General features: G+C 42.4%; 1 protein-coding gene across 43 annotated transcripts in view; it reads left to right on the top strand.

Annotated features, from left to right (window-relative positions):
* DOCK9 (dedicator of cytokinesis 9) overlaps positions 1-20,129 on the top strand; it is a 292,065-nt gene that overhangs the window by 138,183 nt on the left and 133,753 nt on the right. For all 43 annotated transcript variants that reach the window (XM_057299611.2, XM_055096929.2, XM_055096933.2 and 40 more), the window contains exon 3: positions 18,198-18,287. In XM_057299611.2, coding sequence (XP_057155594.2) covers positions 18,198-18,287 — 90 coding nt within the window. The remainder of the gene's footprint in view (positions 1-18,197; positions 18,288-20,129) is intronic.

Below are 20,129 nucleotides of genomic sequence, written 5' to 3'. Positions count from 1 at the left end.
TATGGGTGGGAAACTGTTGTCATCCTTAGAACTGTTTGCAAAATCAGGTTGAGGAGTGAGTCCTTAGGTGCTTTTCCCACTGATACTCATGGTGTATTACCTATATAAATGTCTTAGCAAGAGAATTGAAAAGAAAGGATAGGAGTGCAGGTCAAAGATTATTCAAAATTGACAATCCTAGAAATTTTACTTTTTGGAAATGTTTGAATACAGGAGAATCCTAGAGTGTTCTCAGCATTGTACAGAAAAATGTGGTTACTCTATTTCCCTTTCAATAACATCCTGAGTTTTATTTTTCCTCTTGTTCTTTTCCTCTTCTACTTACATGAGACTGATAATGATCTACAAATCACTGACATGGAGAGGAAGCTGTGCCTGCTGCTTACAAAGGCCTTGAAGTCCCTGATCTCATTTCCCATCTGTCCTTTTGAAAAGAAAAAAACTTATTTTTCACGATGTTTTGTCCTCACTCTTTTCTTATATAGAGCCAAAAGAAAAAAACCCTCAATACTTTGTTTTTGGCTTTTTATTGAAAAGTGTTCTTTTCATAAATTCCTCAAAATTCTTATCAGTAAGAATTCAGTGGCCAACAGTGTAACTTTCTGTGAACATTGTGGTTTGTGGGATATTAGTTCATGTCTAGGCTTAGACCTAACTGAAAAATCTGGATAAATTATATTTCTGGGCTGGGCGCGGTGGCTCACGCCTGTAATCCCAGCACTTTGGGAGGCTGAGGCGGGCAGATTACCTGAGGTCAGGAGTTTGAGACCAGCCTGGCCAACATGGTGAAACCCTGTCTCTACCAAAAATACAAAAATTATCTGGGCGTAGTGGCGGGCGCCTGTAATCCCAGCTACTTGGGAGGATGAGGCAGGACACTTGAACCCGGGAGGCGGAGGTTACAGTGAGCCAAGATTGTGCCATTGCAACTCCAGCCTAAGCAATGAGAGTGAAAGTCCGTCTCAAAAAAAAAAAAAAAAATTCTGAATAGACACATCTAAACCTTCAGGATATGAGAATTTTAATTCTAGTTCAAGTAATGCCTTTTACAGGAAATAGTGATTGATTTTTTTTTTTTTAATTATCATCACATAGTCCTTAAAAAGAAAAGCTTACTTTTCAGGTAGCACTGATCAGCTGAGCTTAAGGGTATATTTATTTAACTTATGTTTATTCTTAAACGACTTGTGAAAGGACTCAGCTTTGTGAGGTGCTTGGAATCATAAAGATAAGCTAGGATCCTTGCTTTCAAAATGCTCATAACTTAGGAGAGGAGATAAAGGTATGTCTCAATAAGCAGGGGACTAGGACCAGTGTCATGACATAAATCTAGTCCCATGGGAATCTACTGGGGCAGTATTATTTGAGAGTTTAGTGGAACACCCAGGTGCTGTCAGCTCTTGAAGTGGCTGGAAACGCAGAAGTCCAGCCCTGAGAGAGGTGTTTAAAAAGGAAGATCTGGACTCATCCACAGAAAAGTGAGACAGGCATGAAAGGGGCCGAGAGCATGACGTACTGAAGCCTGGGCTAGTGCCTTCATTTAGGAAAAAGCAGGGGAAGCAGAGACAGAAGTTAGGATAAGAACCAGGAAATGGAGAAGAAGAGTTGGAAGAAGGCAGGCAGAGAGGGCAGACAGTCTCTCCATGGCTAGGGAGGTCCCGGGAAAGGGCGGTGGAGTTGGTGACCAGGAAGGGGTAAAGAAGTGAGTGGGGAGACACAGGTTAGAGTAAGCTGGAAACAGAAAGAAGAAATCAGAGTGGCTCAGAGCAGTGACAAGGTCTGCGGGAGGTTTTACCAGGATTGGGAAAGCAAGAATGAGCTGAGAAGGGTGAAACCCAGGCATGGAGAAGAGATCGAAGATATAGGATAATGTGGTCTGAGTTTTGAAGCAGGGTTCCGCATGGGGTCTCTGGGGAGGGAATTGAGGGTCTTTTAGAGGAGGAGTTGAGGAAGGAGAAATACTGCCAGCTCCAAATGGAAGGAGAGCATTGCGTATTGAGAAGTGTAGCGGCAGATTGTGCTGAGGGAGCTAATGTCAGGCTGGCCTGGGGCAGGGGGAGCTTGGATGAGTAAGGGTTTGGAAAGCAGGCCATGGAGAGTGGCAGGGGGAGTCAAGTCTCACCAGCTTGTTCTCCCCCTGTTGGAACCATCGCCACAGCCTTTGTCTGTCCCTCTTACCTGGATTAATGCGAGAGACTCCTCTCAAGTCTTCTGGGTTCTCTCCTTGCCCTCTTCCAGTCTGTCCTAACAGTGTAGCTAGAGAGACTGTTTAAAAAGTGAGTCAGAGGATATCATTCCTGTGTTCAGAATCCCCCAGCAAAGGCCTTACAGTGGCCCAAGGGTCCCTGTGATCTTGTTTCCCATTTACTCCCAGGCCTTCTCCCAGCCCGCCTCTCTCACCATCCGCTGTCTCTCTGCAGCCACACTGGCCTCTTTGGGCTCCTGTCTACCCCGTGAGGCAGGCTCCTGGCTTGGGACCTATCCTGCCCCTGGAAATTCTTTACCTGGCTATCTCTTGCCCCCTGCAAACCTTTTTCCAAATCTGACCTTTGCAATGAGGCTGTTGCTGACTGCTACAGCTCCACCCCTCTTTGGCCTTGCTGGTCCTCTCTACCTTGCTCTGATTTCTTTTTTTCTCTCCCTGTCTCTTAACAGCTTCTCACACTGGTATATGTTCTTGCTTCTTATGTAAACTCCAGGAGGCAGGGATCTTAGTTTTTAAGCATGTAGAACAAGTGGTAGATATTCAATAAATATTTGTAGAATTAAACAAATGAATTATCAACCAAGAGGGGGGTCTTTCCACTTAAGATTTCAGTGAAAACAATTAGCCTTGTTGGAAATGTCAGTCACCTGGGAATAGAGAAGAGAAAGCAGAGGATGGATGGCTGTGATGGTGGCAGGATGTAGGTGAGAGTGAGTGACCCAAGGTCCTAAAATGACCTCCCAGGGAGTCAAGGCTGGAGAGTCTTTGGAGGTGGACCCTGGACTGGGAAAAGAAGACACTAGAGGGCCCAGAGGATGAAAGAGCAAAAATACTTGGTGTGGGGTAGTTTGAGGAGTACCAGGGCACACTCAGGGAAGGGACATGTCAGTGTCTGAGAGCTCACGGGAGGAAGGTGTAGTGACAACATGGACCATGGCGGAGTGACTTCAGATGGCTCTTGGGTGAGGAGAATCAGCATGTAACAAAGCATTAAATCATTTGGAAGAAATTCAGAAAATCGTAGATGTACATTCAGCCCACTTACCAGGCCTACTAAACGTCAATCAGATATAATATCAAATTGAAATACGAAGTTAAAGGTAGAGCTCTTCAAGTGGCTATTTTGAGCATTTAAGCTTGAGCTGGATTCCCAGGTCCCTGGAAGATGTATGTTACAAGCTTTCTTATTAGAAATATTGTAGGAAAAGGAAGTGATTTACAAACATTTAGAATCATTGTTTCCTTGACTGATTCATTTGTTCTTTAATTTGTTTAAAACCATCTTGCTTAGCTCACCAAACTTCAAGAAGATCAGCATTGGACTGTGCAAATTCAGTGTTATTTTCCTAAACTGAAGGAAGTGTTAAAGATGAAAACTGCTTCTGAAAAACATCTTCTATGCCTGAGTCCAAATCAGCAACCACAGAAACATATTGGGGAAGCATAATTAACTTTGTATTTGTGCCAACCTTTCTAAATGAAGGTGGAGGCCTGATAGGCTAGGAGGATGATCTGGTCATGACCCCGCTGTCCTTAAGTGAGGTTCAGCTGATTGGCACCTCAAAGGGTTCTCCCGCCTTCCTCACTGTTCCCAGGGTATCCCTCTGCAGCCCCATGAACTGTTACAGGCAGGGGAGGGTGTGTGGGCAGCTGTGTCCCCATGTGCCCTGGCATAGGACTGTAGGGGATGTGATTGAACATGTTATGCGGGAGCAGGACACGCACATGGAACACAGTGTAATGGTGCCCTCAGGAGCCAGAGAACTCAGCGGAACCGTGATGCCTCCTGCTGAAACAGTTAGGGTACAAGATCAGTGTGTTGATTTTTATGCTTACAAAGTATTTCATCATTTTCTTTATTTTTTTTTTCCTCAGCCTGCTGAGGGTAGTAGCTTTTTTTTTTTTTTTTTTTCTCATATAGTGGACACTGTGACATGATTTTTGCTCCATGTTGTGCTCAGGAAAACCTAGGATCAAGTGGGTAGTTGACATTAACTACACATGTAACTAGATGAAAGAGAGCACACACGTATGAAATAGCACCTGTATACATCAAGTAAATGTAAGATGTTATTCTCTTATCCTGAATGAAGGATATCGATGAACCCAGTAGTCCATCATTGCATGTTTGTGTTTCCCATGAGAGGTCACATTCTTCTTTTCTTTTTAAAATAACATTTAGCTGACATTTTAAATATGTCAGAGAGAATGGTAAAATTCTACAATTGGTGGAATTGGATAAATGCAGACCATATTTGCAAACCAATGAGGCATAGAAGGACAATTTTATCTATGTGATTAGTGTATATGTCTTAGGATATTAAAGGTGATCAACAGGCATGGATAGAGGAAGATTTGAACTAAGGATGATATCTTCCGTCAGGGGTAGCTTAATCAGATGGAAATTTATGAAGTATATACTGTGTCTCTAGCATTCATCCCCATCCCTCTTTATTATGATTATTTGTAACTATGAAACTGCTTTTTTTCCCCTAAATAGAAAATAAAGCCTCCATGAGACTAGAAAGCTGTAATTTTTTTTTAAATTGTAAACCATAGTTTTTTGAAAATTCATGTTTACATTTGCCAACATTCCTACAATAGTATTTTATCCATCGTAGGCACTTAATAGGTATTACACAAATGAATGGATATGAGATCTTGGCACCAGTGGCCTTTGAGGTCATTAGAGCATATCTCAAGGTGGCAAATCATGGGAGTAGAAGTAAAGTAGACACAGTAAGTTTGCATGCAGAAACGAACACACACAAACAAAGAGTCCTCAAAGGAAATGGAAATCCAGGTTTTGGCCTCAGAATTCCTAGATGTCATTTAACGTATGACCAGGCACAAAATCTCTATGGTTCCTAAAACAAAAACAAGTCCAGCTATGTCTGTATCTCTGCCTTTTTCTACCAGGGTTGCCTGGAAGAACCTAGATAATATTGAGTGTGTCCCACATGGGTTTGAGCAACACCCTCGAGTGTGTGCATGAGATCCAAAGAGGACAGATTCAGTAAGTTTATCAAAGTCCCCTGATGTCAGAAGTCTTGAGTCACAGTGCCTTCCCCATCTGCTTAGCATTATATCTACAAAGCTGACTCTCCACTGTGTTTGAAGTAAGACTCTGGATGGCAGCCCAGGAGCTGAAATGCTGCTCTGACAGGAGCAGTGTGGCGCTGGTCAACTCAGAGGGATTTGAGTGAAATTATACTCAGTGCATAAGTGAAACCTTACATATGGATGATGGGTGGCACAGTAGGGAGTATGTCTTCCTAAGACAAGTCCCGAAGGAAAGTTCATTGGTGTATCGAGATGTATAAATACAGTCATGCACTGCATAATGACCTTTCAGTCAACATTGGTGGTCCCATCAAATTATAATGCTGTATTTTACCATACCTTTTCCGTGTGTAGATATGTTTAGGTACACACATACTTCCATTGTGTTACGTCTCCCTACAGTAGTCAGCACAGTCCCATGTTGTACAGGTTTGTGGCCTAGGAGCAATAGGCTACACCCTATAGCCTAGGTGTGTGGTAGGCTATACCATCTAGGTTTGTGTAAGTACACTTTATCAAGTCTGCACAAGGACGAAGTCACCCAATGATGCATTTCTCAGAATGTATCTCTAGCGTTATGCAACACGTAACTGTGATGGACATGTTTTAACTTGAAGCATATCCACTGTGCTAGATGTTCACACAGAATTATGGTCCTTTTAGCAACTAAAATAGAATTCTAAAGAAAGACAACCAGCTGGGCGCGGTGGCTCACGCCTGTAATCCCAGAACTTTGGGAGGCCGAGGTGGGCAGATCACGAGGTCAGGAGATCGAGACCATCCTGGCTAACACGGCGAAACCCCGTCTCTACTTAAAATACAAAAAATTAGCCGGGCGTGCTGGCGGGCGCCTGTAGTCCCAGCTACTCGGGAGGCTGAGGCAGGAGAATGGCGTGAACCTGGGAGGCGGATCTTGCAGTGAGCCAAGATCGCGCCACTGCACTCCAGCCTAGGAGGACAGAGCGAGACTCTGTCTCAAAAAAAAAAAAAAAAAAAAAAAAAACCAGAGACACATACAGACAACTGGAAAACAAAAGAAAGTAAAGAAAGTACACTTACTTACACCTACCTCAAGGTTGAGTGCAATGCACATGAAAGAGTTGGTAGGTGCTTTAGACACTAGAGGTAGTGACAGGACCCAAGATTTAGTCGTAAGTCCACAGGGGTTTTAACTCAGGTCTGTCTCTTATTACTCTGATCCTTTCATAAGTGATAAACCTTCCTAAAACTCACTTTTCTTAATCTGTAATTCAGTGATGATATTTCCCCTAAAATTTGGTTCTCACAGATGTTTGAGAATCCAAAGAGATAACTACCATCCAGGAGAGCTCTGCACGCCCTTGCTACTGCCCTTCCATTGCTGGGCAGACGCCAGGTTACTAGGGAGCTTATTACAGCCTCTATTCTCGCCTCTAGGGAATGTCATTTTATTTTTGAGGAGGCTGTTTTTAGTTGCCATCCTCAACTTTAGTTGTTCAGCAGGCTCAATCCCTTACTAAATGGGAAGGCAGACATACCACTTGGGCCCCAAATGACCACAAGGCTACTCCTGGTTTTCTGGGTAACTCTCCTGTCCTCAGCTGTGCAGTAGTACTTAGCAAGTGATTTTAAAATTGCTTCTTTGTAAGACCAAAAAAAATATAATTCTTTACAAAAATGCACTTAATTCATAACTAGTTATTAAGGGTTCTGAACATTTATGTTATTTAGTTTACTGCATTTTAATAAACAATCGTGTGCTCTTCCATTTAAGGGATTTGAGAAGGTGGCAGAATGAAATTCATATGACTCTCAAAGTCTACTGAAATCTGACTTTTCAGGAAGCAGTACATTATTTGGTGAAAGGAACTATCTAAAGTCTCACGTGTTGCTGAGACACTGTCTCATTTGGAACCTCATGTGATCTCACAACTAAATTGTGCAGTCCCTCTTTTAAAGTCCCAACTTCCCATTTACTCAGCAACATTCATCTTGTGCCAGGTGTTCTGCTGGGTATTGGAGAATTAGAGATGAATAACATGGTCAGATTCTCAAGTCTGGCAGGAGACACAGAAGTATCTTTGAGTAATCTTAGCAGAATGGTACGTGTTCCTGAGACCAGTCTGAGCAACTTGGTGTCAGTCAGAGGGGCCTGGTGCATTAGGGAATCAGAAATAGTCCATGTTGCTGGACTGTTGGAAAGGGGCAGAAGAGTCCAGAAAAGTTAGTACAGTTGGTCACAAAAGGTCTTCGGTCATGCTGAGGAGTTTGGATTTTATTCTGGTGGCAATGAGGCGTCACTGAAAGAATTTCAGCTGAGGCATGATGCTATCAGATGAGAGATTTAGAAAGACAGATGGCAGGTGTGCAGAGAATAGATAAGAGGGATGATGGAGGGAAGGTGGGCCTACCGGTTAGGGTGCTGCACTGTGGTTTGTGCTTCGCTGTGGGTACTTTGACATCAGGCAGAGTGAAGGGTGGCACTGTTGAAGGACCAGAGAAAGAAATGGGGGACCATGCAGGTGCCAGTGAAGAGGAGCAGTTAGAGAGGCAGAGAAGGCCCCCCCACCTCAAGACCACAACAAGATGGATTATAGAATCTATGTTAGGTGAGCTTAGGCTCAAATAGTCCATGAGAAATGTATAATTCTCTGCTCGTATCAAGACTCAGCCCAGCTAGCTGCAGTGAGTCACACCTGTAATCCTAGCACTTTGGGGGGCCAAGGTGGGATGATCGCTTGAGCCTAGAAGGTCAAGGCTGCAGTGAGCCATGATCACACCACTGTACTCCAGCCTAGGCAACAGAGCGAGACCCTATCTCTTAAAAAACAACAAAAAAACTCAGCCCTTGTAATGTTTTAAATGTGTTCCTTGGGAATTGGCTTTCATTAAATCCCTTCCAGAAACCTAAATGGAATTCCTTCTTCAGCCTCTCTGTCCTGTGCTTTGCTCCTTTTCTTAATTATTAGGGAATTAAACATCGAGGCTCTTTAGGCATCGCTTGCCTGAAAATGGAATTTGTCTAACATTAATAGAACATCGTGGGTTAACTGCCAAGACATGAATTGTGAGGTAAAATATGGGAACGCCCTGTGTAAATTTTAGTTTCCCGTCTAGCTTGGTACTGAATCCTCTCAAAAAGCAAGTCATATGCTCTGAAACAAATGCATCTGCCAGATAACTTGGAAAGGTTTCACCACCTCTGCGCTCAGTAAGTTTCAGTGATGTTCCCAGAGTTGTTGAATAGTAATGTTTAATACTGCACTCGATACAAAATATTTAATGTACAGACCAGTGCAACCAAGTGGGGTTTCCAGCAGATATCAAAGGGACATAATTCTACAGAGACGTGAGGCACCATGCAGTTTGGCTGAGGCCTAGAGACAAAAGGAAGGAGCTCTTGTGAGCCATCTGAGAGGGAGTAGTTTGCAATCAGAGATAACTTTGGAACATGGACGTGGATGCTCTCCATTTGGCCCAGCTGAGAACAATAACAATTGAACCTAGGGTTAACTCAGTGAGGGAGATGGGCCAGGCCCAGGGAATGCTCCGGAAGAGCTCAGTCTTGCTCGAACCTCCTGGGCTTTGCTTTTTGGCTGCATCCAGGTCCCGCCGTCTCCTGAGCTCTGCATACTGTGCCTTGCCCCCGCCCCAGGCCCACCCTAAGATCTGCCCTTCCTTCAGCAGATTCAAGTACTATTTCTCTGACAAATGCATAAGGTCCTCAGGTGTTTGAAGGCATAGTTCTAAGTAAATGAAAACAAGCACAAAAATAAGCACAAGCATGGATGCTTTACATGAGATTACAAAGAGGGGAGAGAGGATTGATGGCTCCACAGTTTAGCCTAAGGGTAGACTGGAATTGATGGGGTCTGAGGCCTGCTGGGCTTCTCTAACAGGTGGTCACTGTGGACCCCGGGCCTTCTTCTCTCTGATTTTAGGTCATCCTCAGTCCTCAGAGAGTAGACCATCTTAGAGGCAGGACCCCAGGTACCCTGAAATTACCCTCCAGCTCCCTAGGTCTGCAGTCCTGCTCTCACTGACAGTTTCCTCCTGAAGAGAAGCATCTTCCCCTGTCCTGACTCAGTGTCTCAGTTGGAGCGCTGTGGTCTCCCCTTTCCTCGGGTTGGCTCTCGAGAACTACCTGGGAGGCTGCTGGGTACTCCTCATCTCTTCCTGCATCAGAGCCTGTGCTCCCCTTTTGGGCTGTCCCTGGTGTTTGTTTCTCTGTTGAGGGAGGACACTCCCAGCTCTCTGCACCTTTGAGCAGCAGAGATGTGGAGACACTTTGTCACCGGTTCCAGCAGCTGGCTCAGGTTACAGCCCACCCACTTCTCTGGCAGATTGTCTTTAGCTCATTGCTCATATGGTCCCGGGGCAAGGGTGGGCCTATTGTTGGTCTTTTAATTAAAATTTTATAAAATATGATGTTTTAAATATCCCAAGGATTTGCATACTTCCCACCAGGAGTTAAGAGGGCTGTTTTGTCATAGTTTAAGCCCATTGTAAAGTAATTGATTAAAAAATCCAGTGCCATGAGTTGAGAGGGTTAGAAAAATAATAGAAATCTTTGTTAATACTCACTCTTATATTTATTTAAATCTACATAGTGAAGCTTCCCTCCCTTTTACCCAACGATTCTTTCCATAAAGAAAAATAATTAAGGTAATGCAACTGTAATTCAAAGCAAATATGGTATTCATCTTTTTTCTTTTTTCTGGATGCCTTTTATGTTTTAGTTTCTTACAAAGCAATTTCCAGCACTCAGATACACCATTTGAGAGGAACAGACTTAGAATTCCATATTCACAGAACTGTGGGATTTTTAAACCACAAAGGAAACCTAGAGATCCTAGAAGACTGTTCTGTGGATGTGGAAAGTTCAAATATCCCCCAAGACTGCACAGCTAATTAGAGGCAGAGCTGGGGTAAGGACTCAGGTTTCCTGGCTCTCAACTCAAATCTCTTTCCAATATCATTTCTCAAATTCTAAGATCAGAAGTTGAATGAAACGATTCGCTTCACATTTCTTGTGGTTTGAAACATGAGCTTCTCAGAATCTCCAGCTTCAGTGGGGTCAGGGTAACGTATTGGCTGCCACTGATGGAGGCCAGACAGAGCCCCGGCCAGGTTGGGGTCAGGAATGTCGTTAGGAGAGAGGGATTCCACATTTAAGCTGCAGAGAGAGCAGTGAGTGATGATAGAAGCAGGAAATGCCAGAGGCCCCAGGGGTCGGCCCAGGTGAGGAAACAGGTACCTCCACTCGCTCCCTTTAGGTGGGCCTGCCCTGCTGCCCAGGGCTAAGTGGCTTCCCACAGTGGCTCAGAAACATCACCGTAACCCCAGTGTTTGGAGGAGATCATTTCAACTAAGAGGAAAAAACTTTTCTTTTTTTAAGTAAAAAGGATCTATTTGAAATTTGTCATTCCAAACTAGACTCGGAGACAGTTGTAAATTTCACTCTTTTTATTCTGGGAGCAACTCTGTGCTTTTCTAGCTCATTCTGTTAAAAAAAAAAAAAAAAGCAAAACAAAAAACTGTCCCATAAATATTGAGACTGGGGCTCTCAGGTGTCTGTGCATCCTCATGTGAGCCCTTTGGGAAAGGATGTCACCCTTTTTTCTTCCTTTTTAATTATGCCTGTGATTTTGTGGAACTTCCTATAAGACTCCTGTCTATATTTGCTGAAGGTAACTAAGAATTTCTTAGTGTCAAAGGCTACGTGTTTAACCTAAGTAATAATACTGACTGAAAATAATTTACCTTCTGTTATAATAGCTAGGAAAGGGCTTTTATCTACCTATCTGTCTATCGATCATCTATCTATCTATCTACATATCTTTCTTTTTTTCTTTTTCTTTTCCTTTTCTTTCTTGCAGGTGCATACCTTGGTAAAGGGCTTTTATTTTGAAATTATGTTTGTGCTGTGAAGATTTCTATCCAAATAGTTGTGTGAGATGCTAGCAATGTTTAGGTTTAATTTTCAGATCCATATTACACTAATTATGGTGTGAAATGTTTTTTCCCCTTTCCCTTTTCAAATGTACAGATTTATTAGCGGAATGGAAATGGCTTGTTTCCAAACATAGACATAGGACTGGTATGCTATGAATGCCCACCTTTATATTGGGCATTCAAATGATGTTGGGCATTGGGTCTATATAAAGTGGATATAGACCTATCTTTTAGCAGAAATATGATTTTAACTGATAGAAAAGTAGAAAAGAATGCCACAGCTATGAAAAAGAAAACTTGGCTTATTGTTGAGAAGGGCTTTAGTGCTTTTGGAATATAAGTCTCTTAGTATTGACTTGGACTTCGCTATAAGCTAAATAAATAAAACTATAGAAATTTAGTGTGAATTAGTTTGGCATAAAGTAGATGATTATCTGAATATGACTTTTAATACATAAAATCTGTGGAGAAATTTAAAGAGTGCTCACATGCTATAGTCTTCCCTTGTCAGTTCCTATAATGGACCAGATAACTTTTTGTAATAATAGGGAGAAAAAACTTATATGCAAGTAATGGATGGTTATTGGTAGGTTCCTATTTCTGTCTCCATTGACTGCTTTATTCATTCTTTTTTTTGTTTCTTTTTTGTTTGTTTGTTTGAGACAGTGTCTCACTCCATCACCCAGGCTGTAGTACAGTGGCCTAGTCACAGCTCACTGCAGCCTCGAACTTCTGGTCTCAAGAGATCCCCCCATTTCAGCCTCCTGAGTAGCTTGGACTCGAGGCGCATGACACCATGCCTGGGTAATTTTTTTTATTTTTAGTAGAGACAAGGTCACGCTATGTTGCCCAGGTTGGTCTCGAACTCCTGGTCTCAAGCAGTCCTCCCACCTCGGCCTCCCAAAGTGTATTTACTCATTCTTGAAACATTTATCGAGTATTTAGCACATAGCTAGAAATAGGAAGATGTATCTCCTGTTCTCAAAGGAATTTGCAATCTGGTGGGGTAAAGAAGGGCATGTGGGTACAGGAGAGTTTTGGATAATGGAGTCAGGGTTGACTAGCTGTTCAGACAGGTCTCGGGGTGGTTTATAAGGTCACCATGGTACAGGATCAGACCTCAGGTTTGCAAGTCCAAAGATGGGATTTGGTCACCCAGAGTGTTTCAGGTTCAGGGGAACTGACTTGTTGCAGGCAACCCCACAAGAGCACAAACCAGAATGTCATTTTATTAATATGCATTGAGAACTAGAATTCACAAGCAGATCAGAATACTATACTGGCTGTGCATTTTCTCCCAGTAGGAAAGTCTAAATGGGAAGCATATTATAAACAAGTGGCTCAGTGAGGCTGTACTCAGAGCAAGGGCAATGAATTAGAAGACCTTAGCAGCTGGTGGTATCAAACATTGACGGCCCCATTGGTGCCAAGCCTGGTAGTCCTCCCCTCCCCCATGGGTCCAGCCTAATGGGTTCCAACCTTTCTTTTATTATTATTTTTTATTTATTTTTTGAGACAGGCTCTCATTCTGTCACCCAGTCTGGAGTGCAGTGGCGTAGTCTTGGCTCACTGTGACCTCCACCTCCTGAGTTCAAGCGATTCTTGTGCCTCAGCCTCCCAAGTAGCTGAGACTACAGGCGTGCGCCATCCCGCTGCCTGATTTTTGTATTTTTGGTAGAGATGGGGTTTCACCATGTTGGCTAGGCTGGTCTTGAACTCCTGATCTCAAGTGATCTGCCTGCCTCAGCCCCCTCAAAGTGCTGGGATTACAGGTGTGAGCCACCACGCCCAGCTCCAACCTTTCTCTGAAATAGTGATAGAGACACTGACAGAATTCCTCCAGCCATGGAAGCCTGGTTCTTTCTGTTGGCCTATTCTTATCCCAGATGTGGACTTTTAGTGTTGTTTAATTCAAGATCAGTAAGAATTCTAGGCAGTTTTTCCTTTGACTTAAGTTTTTAGTTCTAGGACTTAATGGATATATTTATTTATTTATTTATTGGCAAAGAGTTAATCTCATTCATTATATCTTAATTTTGTGCTTTGAACTTCCCAAGGGCAAGTTTATCTCCATGTTTCTCTTCATTTTGTACTGCATATGACTTGTGCTCATCCTTTACAGTTTAGCTTAAGTTAATTTTAGCTTTCCCTCAGTGTACCTTTTCTTGATGTCCTCTTCTCTACCTTACTGAATTTAGACGCCCTAACTTTTTTCTCTCATATCATCCTGTGCTTCTGTGCTCTTTTCTCTATACTCTTCTGTACTTATCATACTCTAATAATTATTTCCTCATCATCCTCTTTCATCAGACTGTAAGCTTTAAAAGAATAGCAAATATATTTTATTAAACTTTGTGTCTCCAACTGCTAGCTCAGTGTCCGGAAGAAAGTAGGGACCCAGTAAGGTGTGGATAGATGGATAGATGAATGGGTAAAGTAACATTTATGCTGAGTCCTTAAATGATCAGTAGAATGTTTTTCCTAAGACACTACAAACTACTCTCAAGATCCAACAGGCATTTACTGTATCTTACTTGACCTCTTTTGTGGCATTGACTTGAGTGGAAGGGTGACTGTGGAAATGAGATTGCAGCATAGTGTATCTCCTCAGTTCTTCTGTCTTAACTCTGTAGTGTAGCTAGTATTTGAAATCCATTTTCATGAAAATGGCAGTATTCTTCAGTACTGTAACTTGGAGATGTTCCTAGTGTCTTACAATCTTGTTTTGGTTTTCTGTTGTTGAGTAACAAACCATCCCACAGCTTCGTAACTTAAGGCAATAATTTATTATTTTTTACAATTCTAAAATCTGGTCAAGGCTCAGCTGGGTGGTTCTTCTGTTTTACACTGTCTGTAGGAACTGGAATGTCCAAGATGGTTCTTCACTCACATTGTAGTATCTCGCCTGCGATAGCTGAGACCAGCTGGGAGATGGTGGGGCATCTTGTATATATCCTCTTTATGGCTACCTTGTACTTCCTGTCACCATGGTGGTCTCAAGATGGTAGAACTTATATGGTGACTGGCTTCCAAGAAGGAGGTAACGGAAGCTCCCAGTTTTTCTAAAGGCTAGATTTGGGCCCGGTGCGATGGCTCATGCCTATAATCCCAGCACTTTGGGAGGCTGAGGTGGGAGGATTGCTTGAGCCCAGGAGTTCAAGACCAGCCTGGACAAAATGGTGAGACCCCCCCCTCCCCATCTCTCCAAAAATTCAAAAATTAGCCAGGCATGGTGGCTCATGCCTGTGGTCCCAGCTACTTGGGAGGCTGAAGTGGGAGGATCACTTGAGCCCAGAACGGCGAGGTTGCACTGAGCTGTGATTGCCCCACTGCACTCCATCTTGGGTGACTGAGTGAGATACTGTTTCAAACAACAACAACAACAACAACAACAACAAAGGCTAGGTTTATAACTGATCATCATTCCTTCTATCTCATTTTGTTGGTGAAAGCCAGCCCAGATTCAGGGAGAGGGGAGACAGGCTGTGCCTTTTGGTGTACAGAGCACTATGCATAGACGAGGAAGGATAGCAGCCATCTTTGGAGATTATCTGAAAGAGATCGAATAGTGTGTAGTTCAAGACATGCACAAAGAAATAGCACTTATGCTACACTACGTATGTACTAAAGAAGCACACCTAGTTTAGTTTAATTGGATGAAGTCTCTGCGGGAGAAAAAGGGCTCTGTCTGGTCAGAAAACTATTCTTTGTTAAAATCAAGGTTAGGAATTGATGAGTAATGGTTAATGTGTAAACCTCGTTTAAAAATGAGAAACATCATGCTATCTTATCTGTTAAAACTCAGGTTTCTCTCCTCCTGTGGAAAATACATGAAGGAAAAAAAATTCAGGATTCTGTTTAATAATTTAAAGTTACTTTTTTTTTTCCAAGTGAGAACATAATGGGACTTTGATATGAGAGAATAAAAAAGAACTATTTCCTTTTATTTTTCTCACCTTAGAGGGGTGTTTGGAAAAGTGTCCCATAATTAAAGTTTCTTGAGTTGGTTATTCTACTGGGAAATTTTTGTCATAAATTTTTTCTTCTTAATGTTAGGATGAAGAATGGCCTAGAAGTGACCCTAATAGTCCTATTTCTTGATGTGAGCTATTTCATGAATGTTTTAAAAGTATGATAATTAGTTTCAAAAATCTTGAAAGACCCAGATAAATCAGATCATAACACAGTAAGTGGGAACATAGAATGTATACTTTTTGAAGTAGCACCCGTCCTTCATAACAGTTGTGACAGTCTATATATATACAGTATATTGCTTTGTAGCTTTTTGTACAGATTGCGCCTGTCTTCCATGCTTATGGTCACTCATCTCTGTGGCATTTCACAAGAACAGATGTGTAATAAAGGTCACTGTTTCTTTGTAATACTTACAAAGAAGTCAGGACCCAGGAGGCTGAAGGAATAAATAATTTACCTGCCAAGGACTTTGGTGAAGAACAGAATTCATTTCTTCCACTCCTTTAGAATGGGGAGCCTTATTCTAAAAATAGGCTTTAAGATTACTTTCAAAGATACACACAGTGCAAGAAAAGAATAAATATAGGTGAAGCAGACACAACAGAGAGAGAAAATACAGGCAGGAAATAAATTGTACACAAAACACATGCCCTGAAGTTCTCCACCTAGGCTGGAGGGATAAGGGAGCAGAGGTTTGACCCAAAGCCACCTCTAACCAAAGGAAGAAGGGAAACTGCCAGGACCAATGCTGTGAGATCCCAGTGTAGTCATTTGCCATGAAGAGCTAACAGGGTAGATTCTCTTAGCAAAATGTTTGCTTGTATGCTGCTTTAATGACTATGATTTGTTTTTTTGTTTGTTTGTTTGTTTTTGTTTTTTGAGATGGAGTCTTGCTCTGTTGCCCAGGCTGGAATGCAGTGGCACGATCTTGGCTTACTGCAACCTCCGCCTCCCGGGTTCAAGTGATTCTCCTCCATCAGCCTCCCGAGTAGCTGGGATTATAGGCATGCACCATTACACTCAGCTGATATTTTTGTATTTTTAATAGAGATGGGGTTTCACCATGTTGGCCAGGCTGGTCTTGAACTCCTGACCTCAAGTTATCCACCCACCTCAGCCTCCCAAAGTATTGGGATTACAGGCGTCAGCCACCGTGCCCAGTCGACTATGATCTGTTAATAGTACCTAAGGGTTACAGTCCATGGGAGAAAAAAACTAGAATATTTCTTTCTGAAACCTGAAGCCCAGGCCGGGCATGGTGGCTCACGCCTGTAATCTCAGCACTTTGGGAGGTTGAGATGGGAGATTGTTTGAGCCCAGGAGTTTGAGACCAGCCTGGGCAACATGGAGAAACCCCATCTCTATTTAAAGAATAAGGCTGGGTGTGGTGGCTCACACCTGTAATCTTAGTGCTTTGGGAGTCTGAGGCAGGTGGATTGCTTGAGTTCAGGAGTTTGAGACCAGCCTGGGCAACATGGTGAAACCCCATCTGTACTAAAAATACAAAAATTAGGCGGGTGTGGTGGCGCCCGTCTATAGTCCCAGCTACTCAGGAGGCTGAAGCATGACAATCACTTGAACTTGGGAGGCAGAGGTTGCAGTGAGCCGAGATCATGCCACTGCACTCCAGCCTGGGTGACAGAGAGAGACTCTGTCTCAAAAAAATTAAAAAATTAGGCCGGGCGCGGTGGCTCACGCCTGTAATCCCAGCACTTTGGGAGGCCGAGGTGGGCAGATCACGAGGTCAGGAGATCGAGACCATCCTGGCTAACACGGTGAAACCCCGTCTCTACTAAAAATACAAAAAATTAGTCAGGCATGGTGGTGGGCGCCTGTAGTCCCAGCTGCTCGGGAGGCTGAGGCAGAAGAATGGCGTGAACCCGGGAGGCGGAGCTGGCAGTGAGCTGAGATTGCGCCACTGCACTCCAGACTGGGCGACAGAGCGAGACCCGTCTCAAAAAATAAAATAAAATAAAATAAAATAAATAAAAAATTAAAAAGAAAAAGAAAAGGAAACCTTAAGCCTAGTTATTGAGGTAGACAGGATGCTACCCCTGCCCTGTCATTTTATTTAAAAGAAGCATTTAAGCCTAATGAACACGAACAGTTCTAATGTCCCTTAGAGGGGAGGTAGCATTCACAGTTCATAGATTCATTTAGCACTTACTGATTGAGCATCTTCTGTGTGTCTAGTTATCTATGCTCTTAGGCGCTGGGGATGTGGCAGTGAACAAGAACAGATGTAAATGACAAGAGATGGATGGTGGTGATGGTTGCACAATTGTGTGAATGTACTTAATGCCACTGAACTGTACACTTAAAAATGTTTAAAATGGCCGGGCATGGTGGCTCATGCCTGTAATCCCAGCACTTTGGGAGGCCGAGGCGGGTGGATCACCTGAGATCAGGAGTTCGAGACCAGCCTGATCAACATGGAGAAACCCTGTCTCTACTAAAAATACAGAATTAACCGGGCGTGGTGGCGCATGCCTGTAATCCCAGCTACTCGGGAGGCTGAGACAGGAGAATCGCTTGAACCTGGGAGGCGGAGGTTGCAGTGAGCCGAGATCCCGCCATTGCACTCCAGCCTGGGCAACAGAGCAAGACTCCATCTCAAAAAAAAAGTTTCAAATGGTAAATTTATGTATATTTTACCAGAATAAAAAAAGGCAGTTAAGACAAGTAAGATGCTGTGTCGTGGGACTAGATCAAGCACTTAGGGGTGGGGTGTTAGGGACTTTGAACGGGGCCTCTACCCTGCGGGAAGGGCTGAGCTGGAGGGATCTGTGGGCCCCTGATCAAGAAAGAAGCAGGAGCTGTAACCCAGCCTGGCTTTGGAACTTGAGGCTGCCCAGTGGAATCTGTTGTGTGTGACCGAAGGAGGCAGCTGCACTGGATGGGAGAAACTGGAGGGACTCTGTGGCTGCCAGGGCCAGCTGCAGGGCACACAGCTGCACTCTGAGGCTGGCACCTGCCTCCTTCACTTACCCAAGGCTTTTCCTCCTGTTTTTGTTTCCAGACGGCCATCCTGAGACGACAGGGTCGATACATATGCTCAACAGTGCCTGCGAAGGCGGAAGAGGAAGCACAGAGTTTGTTTGTTACAGAGGTAAGGCTCTTTCCTGCATTAATTTACATTTTGAAGTCATTTTCCCCTAACTGCCTCCTTTTCTTTAAATTTCAAAATTGTCAAGGAAGTGTCAAAAGGGTAATTATATTTCTATGATGGAAGTTGAAATAGAATAATGTGAATTTTTCAGACTCTGAAACTTGGACAGAAATGTCCACAGGGGCTATTTCTTTTTTATATTTTTATTATTTTTAAAACTTTATTTATTTGGAGGGGGCTATATCTGACTACAAAAAGTGAATTCCACAGAATTTATCTCATGGACTTAAAATAAGCAGTAACTTGTAAATGAATTCACGGGAAATCTGTGGGAGGTCTTGTTATTGATACTGTTTTTAAGGGTGACACACACATTTATGTATCATTTATTTCATTTATACATTTATATTTGCAAGTTATTTTTGACTAGTATTCATGAAGTACTAGCTGATAATAAGCAGGGTCTATCGCTAGTCAATATATATTATTATATATATTGATTACTATGTATATTCCTAATCAAGATACATTGATTAATATTATTTTTGTTTGAAAATACAAATAAAATTATCTTATGGAAGAAAGATAAATTATTTACTTTTTTATTTTTATTTTTATTTTTTGAGACAGAGTCTTGCTCTGTTGTCTAGGCTAGAGTGCTGTGGAGCAATCTTGGCTCACTGCAACCTCTGCCTCTCCTGGGTTCAAGTGGTTCTCCTGCCTCAGCCTCCCAAGTAGCTGGGATTACAGGCATGCACCACCACGCCTGGCTAACCTTTGTATTTTTAGTAGGGACAGGGTTTCAGCCTGTTAGTCAGGCTGGTCTCAGACTCCTGACCTCAAGTGATCTGCCCGCCTTGGCCTCCCAAAGTGCTAGGATTACTGGCATGAGCCACTGTGCCTGGCCAGAAAGAGAAATTATTACAATTTAGGTTGTTTGCTTTAGTTTTTCCCCTTGGAGTGTTTGTTTTTTCCTCCAGGTAATTTTAGGTAGGAAGGAATAATTAGATGTTTTAATTTTGTTTCTTTAAGTGCTCCTTCATTTAAAAATAATGATTTTTTTTAATCCTGGTTTTTCTAGTTGATATTTAGATCATAAATATGCTCATCGATAAAATTGCTTCCTATAAGGAAGCTATATATATTCTTATAAAGACCAATTAAATAACAATATTTAATTTCCATTGAGATTTTTGAAAAATTAAATATAAAATTAAAAAATTTTTAAGTGTGTTCTCTCATCTTTCTGAAGAAGTAACTTCCTGTCTTACTTCCTTTGCCTCTATATTAGTAAACTTAATTCCAGACAAATACAGCCAGATATGTTTGTGAATGTAGTTATAAATGTCTTTTTAAGGCAGGTAGTGGCAAACTATGACCTGCAAGCAAAATCCAGCCTGTAGCCAATTTTTGTAAATAAAGTTTTATTGTAAAGCAGCCAAGCACATTTGTTTACATATTGCCTATGGCTACTGTCACCATGCAACTCAAAGTTAAGTAGAGATAATATGACCCTCAAAGCTGAAGATATTTATGATCTTGCCTTTTACACAAAAAGTTTGTTGACCTATGTTTTAAAGCATGTGGCAAAATTATTAATTGCTAACTCAGTTCTCCCAGTTGATTAAAAAAATATGGTTTTTTGAGGGAGAACTCTCCATTAAGTTATTTAATCACCGCAGGTTGAGCAATAGCTGCTTCATCCTATGCTGCTGGAGCCAACATAACTAAACACTTTTGGGACCCTTCCACTTGGGTGGAGTGAACATCACTTCCTCTTCATCCTCTGATCCAGGGAATGACCTAATGGCTTAAAACAAAGCAAAACAAAGCAGAAAAAAA

The sequence above is a fragment of the Pan paniscus genome, chromosome 14 (genome assembly GCF_029289425.2).
Source record: "Pan paniscus chromosome 14, NHGRI_mPanPan1-v2.0_pri, whole genome shotgun sequence".
In the NCBI taxonomy this organism is placed as follows: domain Eukaryota; kingdom Metazoa; phylum Chordata; class Mammalia; order Primates; family Hominidae; genus Pan; species Pan paniscus.
This window is presented reverse-complemented; position numbering and strand designations above follow the sequence as displayed.